The sequence below is a fragment of the Mauremys reevesii genome, linkage group 22, assembly GCF_016161935.1.
Source record: "Mauremys reevesii isolate NIE-2019 linkage group 22, ASM1616193v1, whole genome shotgun sequence".
NCBI classification, from domain to species: domain Eukaryota; kingdom Metazoa; phylum Chordata; order Testudines; family Geoemydidae; genus Mauremys; species Mauremys reevesii.
Genome location: NC_052644.1, coordinates 23,975,651 through 23,996,147, shown reverse-complemented (window position 1 = coordinate 23,996,147; position 20,497 = coordinate 23,975,651). Strand labels below are relative to the sequence as shown.

General features: G+C 67.0%; 2 protein-coding genes and 1 long non-coding RNA gene across 7 annotated transcripts in view; 2 read left to right on the top strand and 1 right to left on the bottom strand.

The window, feature by feature from the left end:
- The first annotated feature begins 1,266 nt into the window (after nucleotides 1–1,266).
- Nucleotides 1,267–13,817, top strand: KCND1 (potassium voltage-gated channel subfamily D member 1). Of its 3 annotated transcripts, none has more exons than XM_039509826.1 (7): nucleotides 1,267–1,395; nucleotides 4,584–6,143; nucleotides 11,048–11,210; nucleotides 11,361–11,444; nucleotides 12,532–12,627; nucleotides 12,718–12,959; nucleotides 13,495–13,817. In XM_039509826.1, exons 2-7 carry the CDS (start codon nucleotides 5,029–5,031, stop codon nucleotides 13,694–13,696), a joined length of 1,902 nt encoding a protein of 633 aa, XP_039365760.1. In that variant the 5' UTR covers nucleotides 1,267–1,395; nucleotides 4,584–5,028; the 3' UTR covers nucleotides 13,697–13,817. The 3 variants fall into 3 exon arrangements, with proteins under 3 accessions (XP_039365760.1, XP_039365761.1, XP_039365759.1); XM_039509827.1 differs by lacking the exon at nucleotides 1,267–1,395 and adding an exon at nucleotides 1,480–1,620; XM_039509825.1 differs by lacking the exon at nucleotides 1,267–1,395 and adding an exon at nucleotides 1,634–1,727.
- On the bottom strand, nucleotides 11,090–20,391 carry LOC120388193. Of its 2 annotated transcripts, XR_005590515.1 has the most exons (3): nucleotides 20,194–20,390; nucleotides 16,925–17,377; nucleotides 11,090–11,226 (listed from the first exon to the last, which is right to left on the bottom strand). It is a non-coding gene; the product is annotated as an uncharacterized LOC120388193 (long non-coding RNA). The 2 variants fall into 2 exon arrangements; XR_005590514.1 differs by lacking the exon at nucleotides 11,090–11,226 and having other exon boundaries at nucleotides 16,886–17,377; nucleotides 20,194–20,391.
- The window catches only part of OTUD5 (OTU deubiquitinase 5), a 19,583-nt gene continuing 18,368 nt past the window's right edge, over nucleotides 19,283–20,497 (top strand). The window contains exon 1 of one of the 2 annotated variants that reach the window (XM_039509851.1): nucleotides 19,283–19,450. In XM_039509851.1, the coding sequence (XP_039365785.1) occupies nucleotides 19,427–19,450 (24 nt within the window). In that variant the 5' untranslated portion in view covers nucleotides 19,283–19,426. The remainder of the gene's footprint in view (nucleotides 19,451–20,497) is intronic. The other variant, XM_039509850.1, reaches the window with a different exon arrangement.

Here is a 20,497-nt window from a genome sequence, read left to right as displayed (position 1 = left end):
GCAGGGTGTTATATGCCCCTGGTCCCCAGCCGCCCCGCCCCAGAGCTGGCTGCAGCTCAGTGCCAGGCGAGCTGTCCCCGCAGGGTGTTACATGCGGCTGGTCCCCAGCCGCCCCGCCCCAGAGCTGGCTGCAGCTCAGTGCCAGGCGAGCTGTCCCCACAGGGTGTTAAATGCCCCTGGTCCCCAGCCGCCCCGCCCCAGAGCTGGCTGCAGCTCAGTGCCAGGCGAGCGGTCCCCGCAGGGTGTTCTATGCCCCTGGTCCCCAGCCGCCCCGCCCCAGAGCTGGCTGCAGCTCAGTGCCAGGCGAGCTGTCCCCACAGGGTGTTATATGCCCCTGGTCCCCAGCTGCCCCGCCCCAGAGCTGGCTGCAGCTCAGTGCCAGGCGAGCTGTCCCCACAGGGTGTTATATGCCCCTGGTCCCCAGCCGCCCCGCCCCAGAGCTGGCTGCAGCTCAGTGCCAGGCGAGCTGTCCCCACAGGGTGTTACATGCGGCTGGTTCCCAGCCGCCCCACCCCAGAGCTGGCTGCAGCTCAGTGCCAGGCGAGCTGTCCCCACAGGGTGTTAAATGCCCCTGGTCCCCAGCCGCCCTGCCCCGCCCCAGAGCTGGCTGCAGCTCAATGCCAGGCGAGCTGTCCCCACAGGGTGTTACATGCGGCTGGTTCCCAGCCGCCCCACCCCAGAGCTGGCTGCAGCTCCGCGTTGGCAGGTGGCGGGAGGGAGCTGAGGCCGCGTTGTCGGATGCCTGCAGGGGCTGGCATCAAAGTGCTGCCTGGAAGGGATTCCCCCCCCCCCCCGGCACTCCCAGGGGCTTTCGGCGGGGGAAGGAAAACAATGAACTATTAATAGCTGGGCTGATGACATCATCCATCCCCCCCCAGCTGTATGGGGTAGGGCCCCGGCTCCCCCCTAAAAAAAACCTGCCGGTGCCCCTCACTCCTGACCCGCAGCCCCTGTTAGCCCGGCCCTGCCCCCCCCAGCTCTGCCGGTGCCCCTCACTCCCGACCCGCAGCCCTGCCCCCAGCTCTGCCGGTGCCCCTCACTCCCGACCGCAGCCCCTGCCCCAGCTCTGCCGGTGCCCCTCACTCCCGACCGCAGCCCCTGCCCCCCCGCAGCCCTGCCGGTGCCCCTCACTCCCGACCCGCAGCCCCTGCCCCCCCCCAGCTCTGCCGGTGCCCCTCACTCCCGACCCGCAGCCCCTGCCCCCCCAGCCCTGTCCTCTCGCCCCCGTCTCCCCCCCCCCCGGTTTTTTAAAAAAATTTTTTTTTCAGCAAAATCCAATGGTCTGGGGAGAGGGGGGCAGGACAGAGAACCCTCCTGACCAATAGGAGGCCAGTTTTTCATCAGCCAATCACGTTGCAGCTTAAACTCTGTCCAAAGTTACCCAGCCCAATAGAGGTGAGTTCTGGCAACAAGTGAATGTTATGGCGAAGCGGGAGGGGTGGCAGGCGGGGGTCGGTGCAGGGCAGGGACCGCGCCGGGAGCCTCAGCACCCATCGGTCGCTACCGCTGGGCCAGCAGCGGGTGCTGCAAGGAGACCAAACAGCTGATAAGTTTGGAAACTCCCAGGATGCGGGTCCTGTGGAACTACCGGCCACTGGATTTCATCCCAGAGCTGGGCTGGTATCGACCTTGGGTCCCACTGCACAGGGCAAGCGGGAGGCAGGATATTTGGTGCCTGGCCGGGGGTGCAGGGCCCTTGGAAAGTCAACGGCAGCCAGGAGACCAGGGTAGATGGGCCCATGGGTTCAACAACGTACAGACTCTTTCACTGAGCAAAAAGCCCAAAGGCCTCCGGAGCCGGGGCCTGCAGCCCATGAGCCACGATGCAGCCACCTCTGGGGTGGGGCAGGTGCCTGGACACTTGGGACACCCCCCACTGAAGATGCGGGTGTGAGGATGGGGCGGGGGAATCAAGGCAGCTGAGATTTCACCCGTCTGGGGTCATGGCTGGGATCCCGGACTCCTGGGTTCTCTCCCCGGCGTAGGGAGTGGGGGCCGGTGGGTTAGAGGGGGGGGAGATGGGATCCCGGACGCCTGGGTTCTCTCCCTGGCATGGGGAGTGGGGGCCGGTGGGTTAGAGGGGGGAGAGATGGGATCCCGGACGCCTGGGTTCTCTCCCAGGCGTGGGGAGTGGGGGCCGGTGGGTTGGGGAGATGGGAGCCCGGACGCCTGGGTTTTCTCCCCGGCATGGGGAGTGGGGGCCGGGGGGTTGGGGGGGGAGATGGGAGCCCGGACGCGGGGGTGCTCTCCCGGGCGTGGGGCGTGGGGGCCGTGGGGTTGGGGGGGGAGATGGGAGCCCGGACGCCTGGGTTCTCTCCTGGCATGGGGAGGGCACGGGGGCCGGTGGGTTGGGGAGATGGGAGCCCGGACGCCTGGGTTCTCTCCCCGGCGGGGGGAGGGGCACGGGGGCCGGTGGGTTGGGGGGGGGAGATGGGAGCCCGGACGCCTGGGTTCTCTCCCTGGCATGGGGAGGGGCACGGGGGCCGGTGGGTTGGGGGGGGGAGATGGGAGCCCGGACGCCTGGGTTCTCTCCCCGGCTCCGGGGGCTGGAGCGGGGGCTGGGTTCTCTGGCAGCAGGTTGTTTTTCTGGGGCGCGTCTCGCTGGCGGGTGACGTATTGGGGGCACCACCGCCCGCCTGTCACCTGGGAGCCTTTGAAGGGCCCTGATGCCGGAGCTGCCGTGAGCCACACGCCGAGAGACCGGGAGGGGCGGCTGCTCTGGGGGAGCAGAGAAGGGGACATGGGGCCTGTCCCCTCTCAGGGCCACCTGCCTGATCCTGTCCCAGAGCAGGGGGCTACTCCCCTCCCCCAGCCCTGCCGGTGCCCCCCACTCCCGACCTGCAGCCCCCACCAGCCTGGCCCTGCCCCTCCCCCAGCCCTGCCGGTGCCCCTCACTCCCGACCTGCAGCCCCTGCCAGCCTGGCCCTGCCCCCGCCCCAGCTCTGCCGGTGCCCCCCACGCCCTGGCTCTCAGCACATTTACTGAACAGCTCTTAGCCGCTCTGGGTATCGATTTGCTCTAAGTGCTGCGTGTTTCCTATGTGCTGATTAAGGGTTTGTTCCGACACTGGCAACTGGGGGCACGCGGGGGTGGGGAGTCTGGTGAGTCCCAGAGAGCTGGGGGGGCCCAGGGCTGGGCGGGCTGGGGGCTGCGGGTCGGGAGTGAGGGGCACCGGCCGGGCAGGGGGCTGCGGGTCGGGAGTGAGGGGCACCCGCCGGGCAGGGGGCTGCGGGTCGGGAGTGAGGGGTGCTGATCCTGCTGGGACTCCTGGCTATGCTGGCTGTGTGCTGGGAGCCAGGACTCCTGGGTTCTCGCCCGGCTCTGGGAGGGGAGGGGGGGCTGGTGGTTAGAGCGGGGGGCGGGAGCCAGGACTCCTGGGTTCTCTCCCTGGTTCTGAGTCTGCGGACCCCTCCTCAGCTGCCTGGAGTTGTTGTGGGGGAGGAGTCTGGGGACTCCACACCCCCCGGTTCAGTCCCCAAAATTCTCCCTCTGCTCTGGGCCCCCCCGGCCCCGCCCCATTGGTGCCTCCCGCCTCCAACTTCATCTCTGCCGCCTCGATCCCCGGCTCCCCCGTTTCCCCTCCCACCCCTGTAGATCCGTCCATCTGCATCCCCGCTAGATCCACACGCCCCCTTTAGAGCCATAGATCCGTCCCCTATAGATCCCTCCCCTATAGATCCCTCCCTCCCCCATAGATCCCTCCCCTATAGATCCGTCCCTCCCCCATAGATCCGTCCCCCATAGATCCCTCCCTCCCCTATAGATCCATCCCTCCCCCCACAGATCCCTCCATCCCTCCCCCCGCTCTCCCCGCCCCCCGGCACCCGGCGCTGCGATATAAGAGCCGGTACCTCCCCCCCCCCGCCTGATGCAGGCGGGACCCGCTTCACTCACACCCGGCCGGACCTGCGGAGCGATGCGCCTGGGGGCCGGGCAGGACCCCCAGCCCGGAGCCCGGATCGCCGCCCGCGGCCGCCGGAGAGAGGTGAGAGCGGCCGGGCCGGGCGGGTCTGTCCGATCCCCCGGCTCCCGGATCGGCCCCCCCCCCGGATCCACCCCCCCCCAGCGCCTGGATCTGTCCCCCCCCATCTGCCAGGGGCGCTGGGACAGTGCGGGGGCTGAGAGCCGAGCTGCAAACCCTGGATAGGATGGAACCGCTTCCAGCCCCTCGCCCCACCTCTGGCAGCTGCACTGCCCCCACCCCGTGATCTGCCCCCGCCCTGGCCCCATATGCACCCCAAGGCTGGGGTGTCCCTGAGTCAGGGGCCCTCCTGATCCCCACCCCCATGGAGCAGTTACTGTCCCCCGCAGTGGGGGGGGGGCCGGGAAAGGGCTTTGAGTAAGAATCAAAAACACCCACCCCACCCCCACTGCTTGGCTAGGACTGACCTCCCCCCCGCTGGGGGGCCCCCCGCCAACCCCCCAGCCCCCACAGCCGGGGAGAGAACCCAGGAGTCCTGGCTCCCTGCCTCCCGCCCCCCACTCCCCTCCCAGATCCAGGAGAGAACCCAGGCGTCCGGGCTGAGGTGTCTAATCTGCAGGTTTTGATTTTCTGTCTCACGTCTCGTCTCTCCTGCCCGCAGCTCCCTGAGACGCCCCCCGGCTCCCGAGCCCGTCGGCCCCTTTGCCAAGAGCCAGCGGCATGGAGCAGCCCAGAACCCCCCCTGCCTTGACTGGGGGCGGCTGAGACCGGGGGGTACCTGAGACCGTGACCAGGAGCGACTCATTTCTCCCCCTAGCCCCTGGCTCCGTGCCCCACAGCGACACGCGGGCTGGGTGCTCGTGTGTCGGAGAGAGCTGAGCCCCAGGCAGGTCCCCACGGGGGCCCCACAGCTAGTGGAGCCCTGGGTCCGGAGACCTGCCCCGGCCTCCCTTGGACACATCCAAGTTTGGAGACAACCCCCCCTCCCACCGGCGCCCCATCTCCTGGGTCCCAAGGCCACTGCCTGGGCACCTCCGGCTTTGGCGCCTTCCCCGTTCCGAGCTGACGCCCCCTCCCTGCCCCGGCGCCCCCCACGCCCGGCCACCATGGCGGCCGGCGTGGCTACCTGGCTGCCCTTTGCCCGCGCGGCCGCCGTGGGCTGGCTGCCCCTGGCCAAGAAGCCGATACCCAAACCGCCCAGCGACAAGCGACCCCGGGGGGACGAGATCCTGGTGGTGAACGTGAGCGGCCGGCGGTTCCAGACCTGGCAGAACACGCTGGACCGGTACCCGGACACGCTGCTGGGCAGCTCGGAGAAGGAGTTCTTTTACGACGAGGACAGCCAGGAGTATTTCTTTGACCGCGACCCGGAGATCTTCCGCCACGTCTTGAACTTCTACCGCACCGGCCACCTGCACTACCCCCGGCACGAGTGCATCCAGGCCTTCGACGAGGAGCTGAGCTTTTACGGCATCATCCCGGAGCTGATCGGCGACTGCTGCCTGGAGGAGTACCGCGACCGCAAGAAGGAGAACGCCGAGCGGCTGGCGGAGGACGAGGAAGCGGAGAGCGCCACCGACCTTTCGCTGCCGCCGGACAGCACCGTCCGGCAGCGGCTGTGGCGGGCCTTCGAGAACCCCCACACCAGCACCGTGGCCTTGGTCTTCTACTACGTCACCGGCTTCTTCATCGCCGTCTCGGTGATCGCCAACGTGGTGGAGACCATCCCCTGCCAGCCGCCGCCCGGCCGGAAGCGCCAGCAGCCCTGCGGCGACCGCTTCCCCTTGGTCTTCTCCTGCATGGACACAGCCTGCGTCCTCATCTTCACCGGCGAGTACCTGCTCCGGCTCTTCGCTGCCCCCAGCCGCTGCCGCTTCCTGCGCAGCGTCATGAGCATCATCGACGTGGTGGCCATCCTGCCCTACTACATCGGGCTGGTGATGCCGGAGAACGAGGACGTCAGCGGGGCCTTCGTCACCCTGCGGGTCTTCCGGGTCTTCCGCATCTTCAAGTTCTCGCGGCACTCGCAGGGGCTGCGGATCCTGGGCTACACGCTGAAGAGCTGCGCCTCGGAGCTGGGCTTCCTCCTCTTCTCGCTGACCATGGCCATCATCATCTTCGCCACCGTCATGTTCTACGCCGAGAAGGGCACCCGCAGCACCAACTTCACCAGCATCCCGGCCGCCTTCTGGTACACCATCGTCACCATGACCACGCTGGGGTGAGTCGCTGGGGGGGGCTGCCGGGATCCCTCGGGGACGCCGCTCCCAGGGCCGCACGCCGGGACCAGCCCCTGCACGCCATTGCTTTGGTCTCGGGTTTGGGAGTTGCTGTGCCGGGCGTCCGGCCCTGGACTCTACCGTGGCCAGGACGTTTGGCCAAATGACTGACTGCCCTGCGGCGGGTCCGTGGGACACCAGCGCTGCTGTTCTTGGGCCTGCTGGGAGCAGAGTGCGAATCCCACCCGGGCAATTCCCACACGCAGCAGATTCACAACAGGCTGGGAAAGGGCTGAAGTCTGCAGGGAGGGTGTGGGGGAGGGGCTGGGAGCCAGGACTCCTGGGTTCTCCCCTGGCTCTGGGAGGGCAGTGGAGGCTGTTGGTTAGAGCTGGGGGGGGGCTGGGAGCCAGGACTCCTGGGTTCTCCCCTGGCTCTGGGAGGGCAGTGGGGTCTGGTGGTTAGAGCAGAGGGGGCTGGGAGCCAGGACTCCTGGGTTCTCTCCTGGCTCTGGGAGGGGAGTGGGGTCTGGTGGTTAGAGCAGAGGGGCTGGGAGCCAGGACTCCTGGGTTCTCTCCACGGCTCTGGGAGGGGAGTGGGGTCTGGTGGTTAGAGCAGAGGGGCTGGGAGCCAGGACTCCTGGGTTCTCCCCTGGCGCTGGGAGGGCTGGGAGCCAGGACTCCTGGGTTCTCTCCCCAGCTCTGGGAGGGGAGTGGGGGCTGGTGGTTAGAGCAGAGGGGCTGGGAGCCAGGACTCCTGGGTTCTCCCCTGGCTCTGGGAGGGCAGTGGAGGGCAAAGCGCTGGAGCGGAGGCACTTGTGGGCAGGAGGCCGGGCCTGGCACAGCTGGTGCCATCTGCAATGGGCTGGATATTTCCTGGCTGCCCAAGGATGCAAACGTCTGTTCAGCTCGTAATTCTTCCTAAGAGCCCCGTGGCAGCTTCCATCGCGGGCCAGCAGCAGGGGGAGGGGAGAGCGAAAGAGAGGAGCTGGGAGCTGCAGGTCGGGAGTGAGGGGCATCAGTGGAGCTTGGGGGGGGGACCCCAGCACTGGGCTAGCAGGGGGCTATGGGTCGGGAGTGAGGGGCATCGCATGTCTCTTTAACAGTCCCCAGGATTCCTGGGCACTGTTGCATCTTACTGCATCATTGCCGAGGCAAACCACAGACCCGGGGAGAGAACCCAGGAGTCCTGGCTCCCAGCCCCCCTGCTCTAACCACCAGCCCCCACTCCCCTCCCAGAGCCGGGGAGAGAACCCAGGAGTCCGGCTCCCAGCCCCGCTGCTCTAACCACCAGCCCCCACTCCCCTCCCAGAGACGGGAGAGAACCCAGGAGTCCTGGCTCCCAGCCCCCGTGCTCTAACCACCAGCCCCCACTCCCCTCCCAGAGCTGGGAGAGAACCCAGGAGTCCTGGCTCCCAGCCCCCCTGCTCTAACCACCAGCCCCCACTCCCCTCCCAGAGCTGGGGAGAGAACCCAGGAGTCCTGGCTCCCAGCCCCCACCACCCAGCAACACACACACACACAATCCGCAGGTCACCATACAAACTGTCTTTCCCTTACTTCCCACCAGGGGGCGCCAGGGGTCACTATTACACAAGGGTGTGGCGAAGAGATGCATTGTGGGTAAGGCGGAGGGCTGGGGGAGGGGGCAGTTGGGGTTCTGGGCTAGGTGGGGCAGCTGGAGATTCACGCTGCAGTGATGAAGGGAGGAAAGTGTCGTCTCCCCCATCACTAGGTTCAAGTGTTAACAGCCCCGATTGTGTGACGGGTCCCACCACATCGAATGGGGGCTTGGAGGAGATGTGCCTTCATGGCAGCACCAGGGCTCCTGGGTTCTCTCCCAGGCCCTGGGAGGGGAGCGGGGTCTAGTGGTTAGAGCAGGGGGATTGGGAGCCCGGACTCCTGGGTTCCATTTGTGGCCATGAGCCAGGGCCATCTGGGCCAAGCACCCCGGGTTGAGTCTGTTCTGCCTCCATACCTGTTACCGGCAGTTTCTATGAAACAGGCTTCTCCTTCCTGTCCCAATCCCTCGTGCAGTGTTATGTGCGGTGGTTCCCTGGCTGCTCTTCCTCAGAGCTGGCTGCATCTCTGCTCCAGGCGAGCCGTCCCCATGCGGTGTTATGTGCGGTGGTTCCCTGGCTGCCCCGCCCCAGAGCTGGCTGCATCTCAGCGCCGGGCGAGCCGTCCCCATGTGGTGTTATGTGCGGTGGTTCCCCAGCTGCCCCGCCCCAGAGCTGGCTGCATCTCAGCGCTGGGCGAGCTGTCCCCATGCCGTGTTATGTGCGGTGGTTCCCTGGCTGCTCTGCCCCAGAGTTGGCTGCATCTCTGCACCGGGCGAGCTGTCCCCATGCGGTGTTGTGTGCGGTGGTTCCCCGGCTGCCCCGCCCCAGAGCTGGCTGCATCTCAGCGCCAGGCGAGCCGTCCCCATGCGGTGTTATGTGCAGTGGGTCCCTGCCTGCTACGCCCCAGAAGTGGCTGCATCGAATGCCCACCTGTGTCTGGGGACACGGCAGCTCCGTGCTGTCTCCCCCCGCCCCGCTCCACGCCGAGGCCTTGGTGGCTGCCCGGGTGTTTTGCTCTGCACCAGATCGGGCACGTGGCGTGTAACCGAGGCAGGGCCCTGCTGCAGCTCCATGGGGGATGAATTATTTATCCACAGAGCGCGGGAGGCAGAGACAGCCGCTTCCGCAGCTCGCGTGTGCTGGGGGGCCTGCGGGTCGGGAGTGAGGGGCACCGGCAGAGCCCGGGGCTGGGGTCGGATCCAGGTGACCTGCCTTGGGCTCGTCCTGAGGCCGGCGGAGATTCCGCTGAATCGGCAACATGCTCGGTGAGGGCGGCCGGGCGCGGGGGGCTGGGAGCCCGGACTCCTGGGTTCTCCCTCAGCTCTGGGAGGGGAGTGGGGTCTGGTGGGTCAGAGCGGGGGGGGCTGGGAGCCCGGACTCCTGGGTTCTCCCCCAGCTCTGGGAGGGGAGGTGGGTCTGGTGGGTCAGAGCGGGGCTGGGGGTGTTGGCTCTTTGCGTGTCTCTGCCATGGGGTCGTGATCTCATCTGCTCCAGGGCAAATTGGGGCCTAACCCCCCCCCCCGAGTTTGTTTCATGGCAAGCCCCGCCCCCCCCCCACAGGCACCTTCCAGGCCCTGCGGCTGCCCCTGAGCAGGGCGGGGCCCCCTTCCCGCTCCCCCATTTCTGTGCATCTCAGGCCCTGGCCAGCTCACATCCCCCCCCAGTGGAGTTACAGGGGGGTCGGGGCTGTCAGGTCCCCCCACAACCATCCCCCTCCCCTGGTCCAAGGAGCAGCCTTCAGTACCCTGGCTCAGCCCCAGGGCCCCCCCACCCTGGTATGCTGCGCCCCTGGGTCAGCCCCCCCCGCAATCTCCCCCCACCCCGGGCGCAGCCCCAGGGCCCCCCCACGCCGCAGCACAAGGTTGCAGCAACCTCTCGCCGGCCAAGCGGACCCGCTCCGCGCTGGTACCTGGGGACGTGTGAATATTTCATGTTCTCCGTAGTTACACACGGAGCCGGCCTAGAGCCGGGGCGGGGGGGGGACCTGGTTCCTGGGGCTTCCCCCTCCGGAATCCCACCCCTGGCACAGAACACAAAATCCCCTTCCTGCCCCCCTGGGGTCTGCACTGAGCCACTAGGGGGCGCCGTGCTGCAGGGAGCGGGGCGGGGGCTGGGCAGTCGGGGCTGGGGGGTGCCATGGGGGGGGTCTCAGCAGGGGGAGCCCAGTGTCCTGTCCAGTTAGAACAAGCCACCACCCAGCTAAAATTCCCTGGAATTCCCACTTAATAGTAAATTCTTCTTTATTTGTTAGGCAGCTGGTCCCAGCTTCCCCACCCCAGAGCTGGCTGCATCTCAGCGCCGGGCGAGCCGTCCCCTACTGCGTTGTGTGTGGCTGGTCCCAGCTGCCCCGCCCCAGAGCTGGCTGCACCTCAGCGCCGGGCGAGCCGTCCCCTTGCAGCGTTGTGTGCGGCTGGTCCCAGCTGCCCCGCCCCAGAGCTGGCTGCACCTCAGCGCCGGGCGAGCCGTCCCCTACTGCGTTGTGTGCGGCTGGTCCCAGCTGCCCCGCCCCAGAGCTGGCTGCACCTCAGCGCCGGGCGAGCCGTCCCCTACTGCGTTGTGTGCGGCTGGTCCCAGCTGCCCCGCCCCAGAGCTGGCTGCACCTCAGCGCCGGACGAGCCGTCCCCTTGCAACGTTGTGTGCGGCTGGTCCCAGCTGCCCCGCCCCAGAGCTGGCTGCACCTCAGCGCCGGGCGAGCCGTCCCCTTGCAGCGTTGTGTGCGGCTGGTCCCAGCTGCCCTGCCCCAGAGGTGGCCACATCGTGTGTTACCCATAACAGGGAAGCTGTCCCCGCTCTCAGGCCGCGCTCTGAGCCGTTGATTGATTCCTCAGCCCGTTAAATAAGTCATGGTGTTGTGGTGCATATTTTATTATATAATCGCCGCTCGCCTGACGTGGATTAAGAGCGTTTCTCCAGAAGCAATTTCACTTTCCCAAGCGCTCCATTACTAACTGCAACACTTCTGCTGCCTGTTATCCTCATGCGGCGTTATGGGTGGCTGTTCCCCAGCTGCCCTGCCCCAGAGGTGGCTGCAGCTCAGCGTGGGGCGAGCCATCCCGGCGTGGTGTTATGTGCAGCTGTTCCCCAGCCGCCCTGCCCCAGAGGTGGCTGCAGCTCAGCATCTCCCCCACCGCACCGGGGAGGGAGCCTAGAGCAGCAGGGCTGTGAGATGCACGGGGCGGTTCACACCTCTGTGAGTGACCAGCTCAGGCTCTCGGCAGACTCCGGCAGCATCACATTTTGGGGGTTTTCTCCCCGACCGCAAGGGCTAGGAACAGACTTTTTTCAGCCCCCAAAAGCTGAGCTTCTGGCGCATTCGTGTTCTTTCTTCCCTCCCTTCCCCCTGGCAGGTACGGGGACATGGTTCCCAGCACGATCGCCGGGAAGATCTTCGGCTCCATCTGCTCGCTCAGCGGGGTGCTGGTCATTGCACTGCCGGTGCCCGTCATTGTCTCCAACTTCAGCCGCATCTACCACCAGAACCAGCGGGCGGACAAACGCCGGGCGCAGCAGGTCCGGGGGGGTGGCCCTGTGCAAAGGAGGGGGGATGTGGGGAGAGGAGAGTGAGCCACGGTGGAGGGGGGTTGTGGGGCTGAGATGCAGAGGGGGGCTGGGGGGAAGGTTTGTGTCTGTGTCTCTGACCCTTGCCCCCCCCCCCCGCAGAAGGTTCGCCTGGCACGGATCCGGCTGGCGAAGAGCACCACGACCAACGCCTTCCTGCAGTACAAGCGGAACGGGGGCCTCGAGGTACCTGCCCCCAGCACGTGCACACGCGCCCCTCGCACGCGCACCCCTCGCACGCTCACCCCATTGCACTAGCAAACGCCCGCGCACTGTGGCTGCACACGCTTGCCCAGTGGCAGGAGAGCACTCGCTGCACAGACGCCCCTGCACACTCACCCCCCCCGGCGCTGACACCCCCTGTGCATAACCGCCCGGCACACTCGCCCTGCCCACAATGATGTTAGCACAGCCCCTGTGCACACCCGCCCCACACACTGCCTCAGTGCACGGACATGACCGTGCACACTCAGCAGGCCCACTGCTCACACTGTTGCACTAGCTCACTCATGTACAAACCCAGTGCACGCTGGCTGCACCTTCACCCTTCACACAAACACACAATTGCAGTAACACTCACATGCACAATCACAGGGCACACTTACCCTTTACACATGCACACCGTTACACTAACACACATGCACAACACACACTCACCACCACCCACTTGAACTAAACCCATCACTGTGCAAGCGCAAGGCACACTCACCTCACACTTTGCACACACACAATTACATTAACACCGGCACACACACTCACAGTTCCGTTGGCACCCCCTACGTCCCCACACACTGCCCCAGTTGCACTGGCACACCTGTGCACAATCACTGCACACTCACCCCTTGCACGCAGTCCCAATGCACACTGGATGTACACTCACACACACACACTAACACACCCTTGCACAATCCCAATGCACAATTGCCCTTCACACAAACACACACGCTAACACACCCATGCACAATCCCAATGCACAATCGTCGCTCCTACCAGCACACCATTGCACTAACACCACCGTGTACAATCCCAGTGCACACTCACCACAACTTGCACGCTTCCCCAGTTGCACTGACACACCCAGTCACACACCCTCTCAGCCTTACACACGCACAGGAGTGCAGAACACAGCTGTGTTCGCTCTTCGCACGCTTCCCCCCGCCAACCCGCCTCGTTGTACCCCTCCCACTCACCCCTGCTCTCAGGCCCCTAGTAGGCTGTGGATGTGTGTGCTGGGGAGGGGGTGTCTGTCTATCTCTGATCTCCCCCAAAACAGGCCCTGGGCAGCGCAGCCCATGCCTTGGCTGTGAGGAATTGTTCGACCTTCGAGCAGCAGCACCATCACCTGCTGCACTGCCTGGAGAAGACCACGGTGAGCAGGGGGGCAGGGGGCGGCTGGGGGGCAGCGTGGGGGGCGGAGGGCGCCGTGGGCCACGCTGAATCTCCCCCCTCCCCCCCGCAGAGCCACGAGTTCATGGACGAGCGCTCGTGCAGCGAGGCCGGGCTGGGGGGCTCGGTGGGCGGACGGAGCAGCCGCAGCACCTCCTTCTCCTCCCAGCAGGGCGGCGCCACCTCCTGCTGCCCCCGCCGGGGCCCCCCGCGCCGGGCCCTGCGCCCGGCCCCCTCCACCGCCTCCGTCAGCCGCGCCAGCGCCCAGGAGCTCAACACGCTGCAGGGCCACAAGGGGCCCGCCGCCCCCCAGAGGTAGCAGCACCCCACACCGGGGAGGAGGGCACTGGGGGCTGGGCGAGGGGTGGAGGAATCGGAGGTGCTGGGGGTACTGAGCTGTGGGGAGGGGGAGGGGCACTGGGGGGCTGGGCGAGGGGGGTGGAGGAATCGGAGGTGCTGGGGGTACTGAGCTGTGGGGAGGGGGAGGGGCACTGGGGGGCCTGCACCAGAGGGGATGGGGCATGGAGGCTCCTAGGTGCTCCCAACCGCACCCACTAGGGGGAGCTGGCACCCTCCCCTCCCCCCATCCACTAACTAGAGAGTAAGGCTGGTGCCTGCTGCCACCTAGTGGACAACTGCGGAAAAGTGGGGGCTGGGAGCCAGGACTCCTGGGTTCTCTCCCCGGCTCTGGGAGGGGAGGGGAGGGGGGTCTAGTGGGTTAGAGGGGGGACGCTGGGAGCCAGGACACCTGGGTTCTCTTCCCGCCTCGGGGTGGGGGGCTGGTGGTTAGAGTGGGGAGGCTGGGAGCCAGGACGCCTGGGTTCACTCTCTCTCCCCCCACCTCCCCCAGCCGCTCCAGCTTGAACGCCAAGGCCCACGAGAACATGACGATGACCTACGATGGGGTGGACCTGGCGGCTGCTCTCACCAGCATCCCCACGCCCCCCGCCAACACCCCCGAGAGCCGCCCCCCCACGCCCCGCGCCCGGCCCAACTCCAGCCTGCCTGCCCCCCACCTGCCCCACCGCATGGTCAAGATCTCCTCCTTGTAAGGGCAGAGCGTGGAGCGGCTGGGGGGGGGGTGCCCCGTCCCCTCCGCCCACCACTAGGGCCCGGACACTGGGCTCCTGCCTGCCCCGGACGCCTGGGTTCCACACGCCTAGGGGCATTGTCTTCCACAAATGCTGGGGTGCCAGCTGCCTGAGCGCCTGGATGCCTGGGTCCCCTACTCCGGTGCATGTCCTCACCCGGCTGCCTGGGTCACAGGGACATTGTCTTCCACAAATGCTGGAGTGGTGGCCTCTGCCTGAGGATCTGGATTTGTCCCGGACGCCTGGGTTCCACAGGAGCATGGCCTGGCCCAGAAACCTGTGTCCCCCCCACCCCTGCTTAGGCGCATGACTTCGCCTGGATGCCTGGGTCCCGCCGCTGTAGCGACACAGTCTTCCACAAACACTGAGGTGCCACCCGCCGAGGGACACGGCCTTGTCCAGATGCCTGGGTCCTGCCCCCCCCCCCCCCCCGTTCGAATCAAAGCCATATCTAGGGGACAGCTATGCAAGACGGGCAAACAGCACCACTTCCAGGGCCGGCCTGGGTAAAGCCTCCCCCCCACACCCCGTGCCCCCACCCCAGGCAATGTGGGCAAGAGCCCTGGTTAACCCAAAGCCCTTGTATGTCCTGTGCTGGGAGGGGAGTGGGGTCCTGCCAGCGGAGGGGGCTGGGAGCCTGGATGCCTGGGTTCTCTCCCCGGCTCTGGGAGGGGCATGGGGTCTGGTGGGTGAGAGCAGGGGAGGCTGGGAGCCTGGACGCCTGGGTTCTCTCCCCGGCTCTGGGAGGGGCGTGGGGGCTGGTGGGTGAGAGCAGGGGGGGCTGGGAGCCCGGACGCCTGGGTTCTCTCCCTGGCTTGGGGAGGGGCAGGTTTGGGCCAGAGAGCTTTTGTGGAAGCACCAAATCCACCAGGATTCACACACACACCCCACACCCCGGATCAAGGCCCATATAGCCCAATGCCCACCCTAGATCAGAACCAAGGACCTGCGGGGCCGGACTCCTGGGTCCCTTCCCCACCCCCCTTGGATGGACCCAAGCCCCTGGCCTATGCATGTCTCTTCCACCACGGGGGGCCGCTGTCCATGGCTGCCGACCACCACCTGCCTGCATCTCCGTTCTAGCCTCAGTGGGATGGTGCCTCTTTGGGGGAGCAGAAAGGGGGGTACCAGACCCCCCCAAATTCCACTGCCCCCCTCCTTCCCGGGACCTTGCCTAGGTACAACGATCGACGGGGACCGGACGCCGAATCTGCTAATAACTTCGCGCCTTTGACGGGCTGCCGGCCACCTCGCAATCTGCCTCGGGTGCCGTTCTAGGCATTCGGGGGTGGGCAAGACGCCTGGGTTCTCAGCTTGGGGAAGGGAGTGGGGGCTAGTGGTTAGAGCAGAGGGGAGCTGGGAGCCTGGACGCCTGGGTTCTCTCCCCAGCTCTAGGAAAGGAGGGGGTTGTCTCAGACCCCCCACCCCTGCGAACAGGCTGTAGGGCTATTGTGCCCCTGATAAGAGTGGCAGCGGCATTCCTCACCCCCCCCAGCACTAACTGTGGGGTGGGGGTCCCGAAACATCCCGCCCCAGGTGGGCAATGCAGGGACGAATGCATGGAGCTGCGGGGGGTGGGGGGGCAGCCAGCCCCGAGGAATGGCCAGCAGGGGGGTGCTAGAGGAGGCACTGAAGCCACAGGAACCGGGTTGGGGGGTAGGCGCCCCCGAGTCCCACCACGCGCTCTGCGGGAGCCGGCACCTCGTTGGTTGAATAGCACAACGCCCAATTCCTTGCATGGCCACTGGGGGGCACCATGGAATCTGCTGCACCTCCCCCCCATCTAAAGCAATATACCCAGTGGGCACCCCCCCCCCCCGAGAGGGCATCCCTATAGGGGGGCTGCCCCGGCTGGGAGGGGAGGGTAATGCACCCCACACCTCCCCCTTCAATTTACCTCCAAGTCTATATGAAAACGAGTGGAAAAGTTGGGGAGGGGCGGAGCCAGGACTCCTGGGTTCTCTCCCCGGCTCTGGGAGGGGAGTGGGTACTAATAATTGGGGGTGGGGGAGGCTGGGAGCCAGGACTCCTGGGGCCTCTCCTGACTCAGTGTGTGACCGGTCAAGTCACTTCAACTCAGGTTCCCCTTTGTGTCCACAGGGGAGAATAAAAGTGCCCGGCTGTGGGGCGGGGAGGTTGGGCGTTGAACCCCTGTGAGGCCGGAGGCGCGTTTGCTGCACCTTGCATGGGGGGCGCGGGGGGCGGGAGCAGTACAGAGGCTGGGGGGGCAGAGAAGCTGGGGGTCGAGGGGCTGCCCTGAGCCCAGAGCGCGCCGCTGTTGTTGGAGCAAATACAATGAAACGTGTTAAACCTCAGACCCCGACTCCCGACCTTCCTTGGGGCACGGGGGGCAAACTGAGGGGATGCGACACAAGGGGGCCCCTCTGGGGGCATCAGATCCGGGGTGACCCACGGCAAGGGGTGGCTGGGGAGGGGTGGGACTGGGACACGGGGCCTCTCCCCACTCGGGGGCATTGGCTCGGGGGTGTGTGTGAGGGAGCCCGGACTCCTGGGTTCTCTCCCCGGCTCTGGGAGTGGTTAGAGCGGGGGCTGGGAGCCAGGACTCCTGGGTTCTCTCCTTGGCTCTGGGAGGAGTGGGGTCTGAGTGGTTGGGGGGGGGGTCTGGGAGCCAGGACTCCTCCTCTCCTCCGGGGCTGGGAGCCCGGACTCCTGGGTTCTCTCCCGGCTCTGGGAGGAGTGGTGCCTAGTGGTTAGAGCGGGGGCTGGGAGCCAGGACTCCTGGGTTCTCTCCTGGCTCTGGGAGGAGTGGGGTCTAGTGGTTTGGGGTCTGGGAGCCAGGACTCCTGGGTTCTCTCCCTGGCTCTGGGAGAGGAGTGGGGTCTAGTGGTTAGAGCAGGGGGGCTGGGAGCCAGGACTCCTGGGTTCTCTCCCCGGCTCTGGGAGAGGGGTGGAGGCTGGTGGTTAGAGCAGGGGGGGCTGGGAGCCCGGACTCCTGGGTTCTCTCCCCGCTCTGGGAGGTGGGGCCTTGTTGTTAGAGCGGTGGGGGCTGGGAGCCAGGACTCCTGGGTTCGCTCCCCGGCTCTGGGAGGGGGGTGGGGGCTGGTGGTTAGAGCAGGGGGGGCTGGGAGCCCAGACTCCTGGGTTCTCTCCCCTCCACTTGGGGCTGGGTCGGTCGAGTAGGATAATAGGTAAGTAAAAGGGGTGGGACTATATTTGAGTGACAGTCACCTCAGCCAATCAGAGCGGCTGCCGTGGGGGCTCCTCCAGGGCAGGGCTAGAGGGGAAGGGGGCCTTCCAGCCAATCAGAATGGAGGGTTTTCTTCTTGACCAATCAGAGAGCTGCCCTTCGATGTCCAATCAATCAGAGATGAGCGCTGTGTTCTCAGCCAGTGAAATGTGGGCGCCTGGCTTCCCAGCCAATCAACATCATTTGCTGTTTCCTCCTCCAATCGAAGGTGTGGAGCCTCTCCAACTGCCAATCAGAAGCGAGGGTAGGTCCTTCGTAGCCAATGAGAAACGACGTCTCAGTCTTCTAGCCAATCAGAGATGGCTCCTTTGCGTTTTAGCCATTCGGAAATAGGTTCCTTGTCTCTCAGCCAGTCAGAAATGAGTCCTCCACCTCTGAGCCAATCAGAAATTGGTTCCGTGATATTCAGCCAATCAGAAATCAGAGCTTCACCTCTGAACCAATAAGATAATTCATTGTTACTAAGGGCGGCCCAGGTCCCGCCTTCTTCTGTGTCGTTGCTATGGGCTGTGGGAGGGGGTATTGTAGTGGGAAAACGGGGGTGGGTGGGACTTTTTTGATTGGCAGTTTAGCTTTGGCCAATCAAAGATTTGGCCCGTCAACCTGTGGCCAATGAGCGTGAGGCCGCACTTGGTAGCCAGTGAGACCAGGGTCGTTGCCAAGGCGTGCCTAGTCCCCGCCCCCGGCGTTGCTAAGGGGAGTGACGGCGGAAGTGAGCGCGCGGGGTCAGGGGCCGGCTGTGTTGATGTTGACACTAGGCCGGGGCCGAGCGCGAGGGGCTGCCGCGGAAGCCGGGAAGGGTCAAAAAGCCGCAACGGGGAGGGGGAAGGAGCGGGCAAGCGAGGGGTTGATTCGTTTGCGTCCGGCCGCCGGAGGCTGCTGCTCCCCCTCCCCCCGGGGTACTTTCGCCCCCACGACCCCTCCCTATGGGGGGGCAGTGAGTGTGTGGGGGAGAGGGAGCCCCCCCGGGTACCCACCATCCCCTTGGCCCCTCCATCCGGGTACCGAGCCCTCCCTGGTACCCCCCTTAGCGCCTCCATCCGGGTACCCCGCCCCCCGGGACCCCCCCCTTAGCCCCTCCATCCGGGTACCCGCCCCCGCGACCCCCCCCTTAGCCCCTCCATCCGGGTACCCACCATCCCCTTAGCCCCTCCATCCGGGTACCGAGCCCTCCCGGGTACCCCCCTTAGCCCCTCCATCCGGGTACCCGCCCCCGCGACCCCCTTAGCCCCTCCATCCGGGTACCCACCATCCCCTTAGCCCCTCCCTCCGGGTACCGAGCCCTCCCTGGTACCCCCCTTAGCGCCTCCATCCGGGGACCCCGCCCCCCGCGACCCCCCCCCATAGCGCCTCCATCCGGGTACCCCGCCCCGCGACCCCCTTAGCCCCTCCATCCGGGTACCCGCCCCGACCCCCTTAGCCCCTCCATCCGGGTACCCACCATCCCCTTAGCGCCTCCATCCGGGTACCCGCCCCGCGACCCCCTTAGCCCCTCCATCCGGGTACCCCGCCCCGCGACCCCCTTAGCCCCTCCATCCAGGTACCCACCATCCCCTTAACCTCGCATCCGGGTACCCCCCCGCCCCCTTAGCGCCTCCATCCGGGTACCCCGCCCCGCGACCCCCTTAGCCCCTCCATCCGGGTACCCCGCCCCCCGGGAACCCCCTTAGCGCCTCCATCCGGGTACCCCGCCCCCGCGACCCCCCCCTTAGCCCCTCCATCCGGGTACCCCGCCTCCCCGGACCCCCCTTAGCCCCTCCAACCAGGTACCCCGCCCCGACCCTCCTTAGCGCCTCCATCCGGGTACCCACCATCCCCTTAGCCCCTCCATCCGGGTACCCCGCCCCGGTCTCCCCAGCCCTCCAACCAGGTACCCACCATCCCCTGAACCTCTGCATCCGGGTACCCCGCCCCCTTAGCCCCTCCATCCGGGTTTCCCGCCCCCACCGGGGCCAGCCCCGCCCGCCGGCCCAGCCGGGCCGCTCCTCCCGGCCATGACGATCCTGCCCAAGAAGAAGCCCTGCCCGGCGGCGGGGACGGGGAGCAGGACCCGCCGGGCGGCCCCGCGCCGCGGCCCGGGCGGGGTGGGCGGCTCGGACCCCACCCCACCCGCGGGGCCCGGCCCAGACTCGCACGCGCGGGGGCCCGGCGGCGGGGCGGCCCCCGCCGGCCCCGACCCCGCGGCGGAGGGCCCGATCCCGGGCCTCCTCCCCCGCCCGCTGGGCGCCCCCGCCGGCTCGCCGCCGCCGCCGGGCTCCGGCGGGGTGGGGGCGGCGGGGACCCGCTCGGGGCTGGACGGGGCCCCGCTGCTCGGGGCGGGCGAGGCCCGGGGCGGGGGCTGCTGCTCGGGGCCGGGGCACAGCAAGCGGCGGCGGCAGGGGGGGCCCGGCCCGGGCAGCAGCCCCGAGCGGGACGAGGCCGGCGGCGGCGCCGGCTGTAACAGCGAGGACGAGTACGAGACGGCGGCGGCCCGCGGGGAGAGCATGGACCCGGCCACCGTGGAGCAGGTACCCGGGGGGGTCCCCTGCGGCGGGGGAGTGGGTATGGGGGCCCCCTTCTGGGAGGGTTGGTGGGGGAGAGGGATCCCCCTTTTGGTGGATATGGGGGCCCCCTTCTGGGAGGGTTGGTGGGGGAGAGGGATCCCCTTTTGGTGGGTATGGGGGGCCCCCTTCTGGGAGAGTTGGTGGGGGAGAGGGATCCCCCTTTTGGTGGATATGGGGGCCCCCTTCTGGGAGGGTTGGTGGGGGAGAGGGATCCCCTTTTGGTGGGTATGGGGGCCCCCTTCTGGGAGGGTTGGTGGGGGGAGAGGGATCCCCTTTTGGTGGGTATGGGAGGACCCCCGGTATGGGGGGAGGGAGATCCCCCTTCTTGGAGGTTTGGGGGGGACCCAGACCCCCCTCTTTTGGGCTATGGGAGAGTGGGACCTGCCTCTGGGCTATCGGAGGGATTCCCCTTCTCTGAGCTATGCTGGAGAATGAGGGATTTCTTCTCCGCTGAGGGCTGTGGGGGCACAGGGGGACCTGCCCTTTCTGTAACAGATGCCCTGGGTGGGGCAGGCCCCCTGGGCTGTGTGGGGAGGGGGACCCCCGGGGGACCCCCTTCTGAGCTGTGGCAGGGATGGGGATCCCCTCTGAAGTATAGAGGAACCACCCCCTGTAGAGCAGGTATCCTGGGCAGCATTCTCTCCTTGGGAGTGGTGGACCCCCTCCTTCTGAGAGCTGGGGGAAGTGGGGAGACCCTCCGCTCTGACCTGGGCTGGAGGAGAGCAATGCCCCCTCGTTTGGTGGGGGGGACCCTGCATTCCCAGATCTGGGGGAGGCCCCCCCTTTCAGATGTGGTGGTGAGCCCCCTTCCTCTGATATGGGGGCGGGGGCAGCCCTGCCGGGGGCGATGTTGATAGGCGACCCTGCTCCCTCTTATGAGGGGGCTCTGATCTGGAGGTGGGAAGACACCCCCACCCCCGTATGATGGGGGGAGGGATGTAACAATCAGGTGGTGACTCTTACATTTCCCCCATGGGCCCCCCCGCTATGTGATAGGGGAATGGGGGGGTG